At 56.5% G+C, this 3,563-nt stretch overlaps 1 protein-coding gene across 1 annotated transcript in view; it reads left to right on the top strand.

Annotated features, from left to right (window-relative positions):
- LOC113204784 (uncharacterized) overlaps window positions 1-3,563 on the top strand; it is a 64,300-nt gene that overhangs the window by 12,992 nt on the left and 47,745 nt on the right. Inside the window, exon 6 of the mRNA XM_026420125.2 lies at window positions 148-734. Coding sequence (XP_026275910.2) covers window positions 148-734 — 587 coding nt within the window. The remainder of the gene's footprint in view (window positions 1-147; window positions 735-3,563) is intronic.

Below are 3,563 nucleotides of genomic sequence, written 5' to 3'. Positions count from 1 at the left end.
GGGGTCTGACCGTTCAACCTCGGTCTTACGCCTTCCCTGCCTCTTGGTTGCTTACAACCACTTAACTTCCACTTCAGGGGCTCTTCGCCACTTACTTTTTTTCCCAGGGTGTTGACGAGGGTGCTCATCCACTGTCTATCTTTCCAGGTTAACGACGCCAGCGCCGTTCCTGCGACCTCTGCTGCGGCTTACGTGGGCCCGCCTCTATTCTCCGTCTTAACGATAACTAATCAATACCTCGACAATGGTCGTCTAAATGTAAATGCCATTCTTCGTGACGTTTCGCAGCAATGGTCCACCCCTCGCAGCCTGCGGGATTTAAAGGGCGAAGGATCTGAGGACCTGCTGCGGGTCATGGGAGCGCACCTCGAGGAGCTGCAGACCTCGGGGGAGGTTCAGCCCAGCGTCATGGAGGAGGTGCTGAAGATGTCGGCTCTCAGACGACTGAAAGTTAGATGCACTCCAAGTGAGAAATACCCGGACCTGCCGTTACAGTTGGAGGAGCTCCACATTGACTATGCCACGGAGAATCAGCTGCGATGTTTGGAGCACATGTCCAGACTGAGCAGCTTGACAGTTCTCAATTACGCTGGCTCAAATCTGACCTTCCCTCCCTCGCAGCATAAGAGGCTGCTGTGGCTCTGCGTGGGGTTCAATACTGGGCACAAGTTCACCATGATGTCCCTGATTCGGGCCCATGCCTCATCTGTTCAGGAGCTCCGTGTATGCTGCACCTCCAACGACAGCATTGGCAAGTCTTTCTATTTCCCCGACCTGGGCCACAAGCTGGCGGCATGCGGCCTGTCGGCCCTGCGGCGGCTCGTCCTTGATCGCCGTCGTGAGAAAAGTCAGTGCACTCACCAGGCCGCTAGCTGCCTGTTACAGCGAAGAACTGTTCGAGACGCATTATTTCCCTTGCCTGTTGAAGTGTTTTGCACGTTGTGTCACAGAGCCGAATTCTAGCTGAACGGCTGCATTACGTCTTACCATGTAGCGATACCCCTTTCTATCAGGAAGTTAAACTGTTATACGTTTAAAACCCTTCCCAAAGGACTCTAATCCTCTAAAATATTCTAACATTTGTGTTTTGTTTTTGTCATTCATTATAAGGTTTTTGTCCACTTTGTTTAATGAAACTTGCAAAAGTAAGAAATTCATTTTTTTCCGGCTAATTTATTTTATCTTCGGCTGCAGTTTTGATTTATCGTAGTCTGTAGGCGTATCAAGCTACCAAGCAGCAAGCATAAACCAGTCAGACCTGGGCTTGGTGCGGGGACCCTGCGCCATGTGTTGTGAGCCTCTCGCCCGAACTGGTTTATGCTTGCTGTGCAAAACGAAACGTAGGTTTAAGTTAGCGCGAACATTTGCACACGTGCATACAAACACACTTGGCTTGGACTTTTCTTATTTCCGGGCCCCGACAAGGTTCAGGACAGTGCCACAATGTAAACACTTCTCGGCAGGGTAGTTTCTATTACGCTCGTGTATGACCCAATTATGAAGTGCCATACAAGCGCTTTGTCGTGGAGGTGCCAGGGGCCCGTCCTCTCGCGGGGCGTTGTGCGGCGCGGCGGGGAGGGAGAGAGAGTGTGCACAAGGGGTCGGTCGCGGGGAGCCCCCGAGCGAGGCGACATCCCTAACGTTGCGGGGAGGGGGGTGGGGGGGCGAGCAGGGTGTATATAGATAGAGGGGGGCAAAAGGGGAGAGCAAACGCAAAATTGGAAGGGGATCGGATAATTTTTTAATTACGGGGCGGAACACCTGCTGCGGGCCGCGCGCACTTGCGCCCGTCAATGCGGCTGTAAATAAACAATAACGCGCCCTCCGGCCCATGCCGCCTCGCCAAAGCGCGCCTCGCCCCGGTGAAGGGCGCCCGCTCGCCTCCCCTTAAGCTCCGCACTTACGTGTTGCACCACCCCCAGACGCGCTGCATAATGATCGCATACACCGGCTTTTGTTTATCCCGTATACTTTCTTTTATTAACGAAGGGATTTTTCGGGAGCAAACTGACTCTTTTCAAAAATTGTTAGGGTGAGGGCGTGGAATCATCGCCCTCGCCCATTACGTTCCATCGTCATTAGGGAAGGGGAAGGGGGCCACCGGCAGGTGCGCACGGGGAGGCGAGGCCACGGGAATGTAAATTTTAAGAGGCGAGCCGAGCAAATGAAGTACAAATTAATGAAAACGACACCGCATAAAATTACTAAAGGTGCTGTACGTACTACTCCCGCAATCTACGACGAATGTCAGAAGAATTTCGATAAACGCTTGTGAGCATTTGAGAATTTTGATAAACCCTCTGAACCTCGATGAACATCTGCCATCCTGCTACCCCTAAATTTTCTTCCTCTTTCGTTACCGACTGACGCGGAAAACGAATTCGGTAACCTGAAGGTAAAAGTGACCGCCTGGCTTCACCACTGCCGCCGTGAGGGTAGGCAACCCAACGTGCTCGGGCGCTCGGCTGGCGAGTCGCCTATCCGGCTGCACCCGTCTGCAGCCACGCGAGCGGCGCACAAACCTGGCGACGAAAGGACAAGCTGGATGTATGTTGAGGCCCACAAAAAAACTACAGGTGAAGTTATGGCGAGCGGCGACAGCTCGAGGCAGCCTCACCTGCCCGCGGCTATGTGATTACCCGTTTTCTACCCTCCCCCCCTCTCCCAGCTCATTTCGCGCGGTTCGTAACTCGTTTGTTGTTTTGGGAAGTGCCAGATTACCTCTCGCGGGGCGGTCCATCTCTGCTGCGGACCGCGCGGCGGTGTATCGCCATCAACACAGTTTCCTGCGTCCGGGGGAGAGATGTTAATCTCGGCGCCCGCGAAGCGCCGCTCTCCCCGGCGCAGTAGTTTATCAAGCGCTAGCGCGCCCCGCCCCGCGGCTCTCCGCCTATCCGCCCGCCCCGCCCCAGCTCTCCCGGGCTCTGATGTAGCAGGGGAGCGCACTGTTCACCCGCCCGGCCCCACTGCTGCCGGCCGCAAGCTTAGAGATGCTTCGGCCCGATCCGTTACCCTGTCCCTAGACCCAGGGCCGGGCCGGCGTTGTCCCCACATATATCACCGCAGTGAACAGGCAGCTGGCTCCGGCCCGGCCGCTGCTGCTGCGCCCCGCGGATGCCGCTCCCGCTGCGGCGGCGCCGGCTCTAATTAAATTGGGGCGTTGTAATGCGGGCCGCCTAGTCCACAGGGCCCAGGCGCAGGGCCCAAGCGGCCCAAGCCCGCTGCTACGGGACGGGACAGAGAGGCAAGACCACTACCGTGTGGCACGGTACGCACTCGGATGTCCGCCCTCCCCCCTTCTTCCCCTTTCCGGTGGGGTTAAAGGTAGGAGAGAAAAGAGGAGTGGGGGGAGTTGGGGAGTTACCTCAACTTGGGGCATTAAATCAAAAAGGGGGAAAACGCGCTGCGTGCGCTTAATTGTGGATGCGCGCCCGTGCCGCGAGCCGTGTGCCCCGTGCCGGTGGTGTAAAGCCCACCCACGCGCCGCCCTCACCACCGCCCGCCCTTCTTCGCGGACCGACCGGGACCGACGGAAAAAGATGCGTCACGGGCCTGCTGCAGAG

The sequence above is a fragment of the Frankliniella occidentalis genome, unplaced genomic scaffold (assembly GCF_000697945.3).
Source record: "Frankliniella occidentalis isolate FOCC.00 unplaced genomic scaffold, Focc_3.1 Scaffold169, whole genome shotgun sequence".
Taxonomy (NCBI): domain Eukaryota; kingdom Metazoa; phylum Arthropoda; class Insecta; order Thysanoptera; family Thripidae; genus Frankliniella; species Frankliniella occidentalis.
This window is presented reverse-complemented; position numbering and strand designations above follow the sequence as displayed.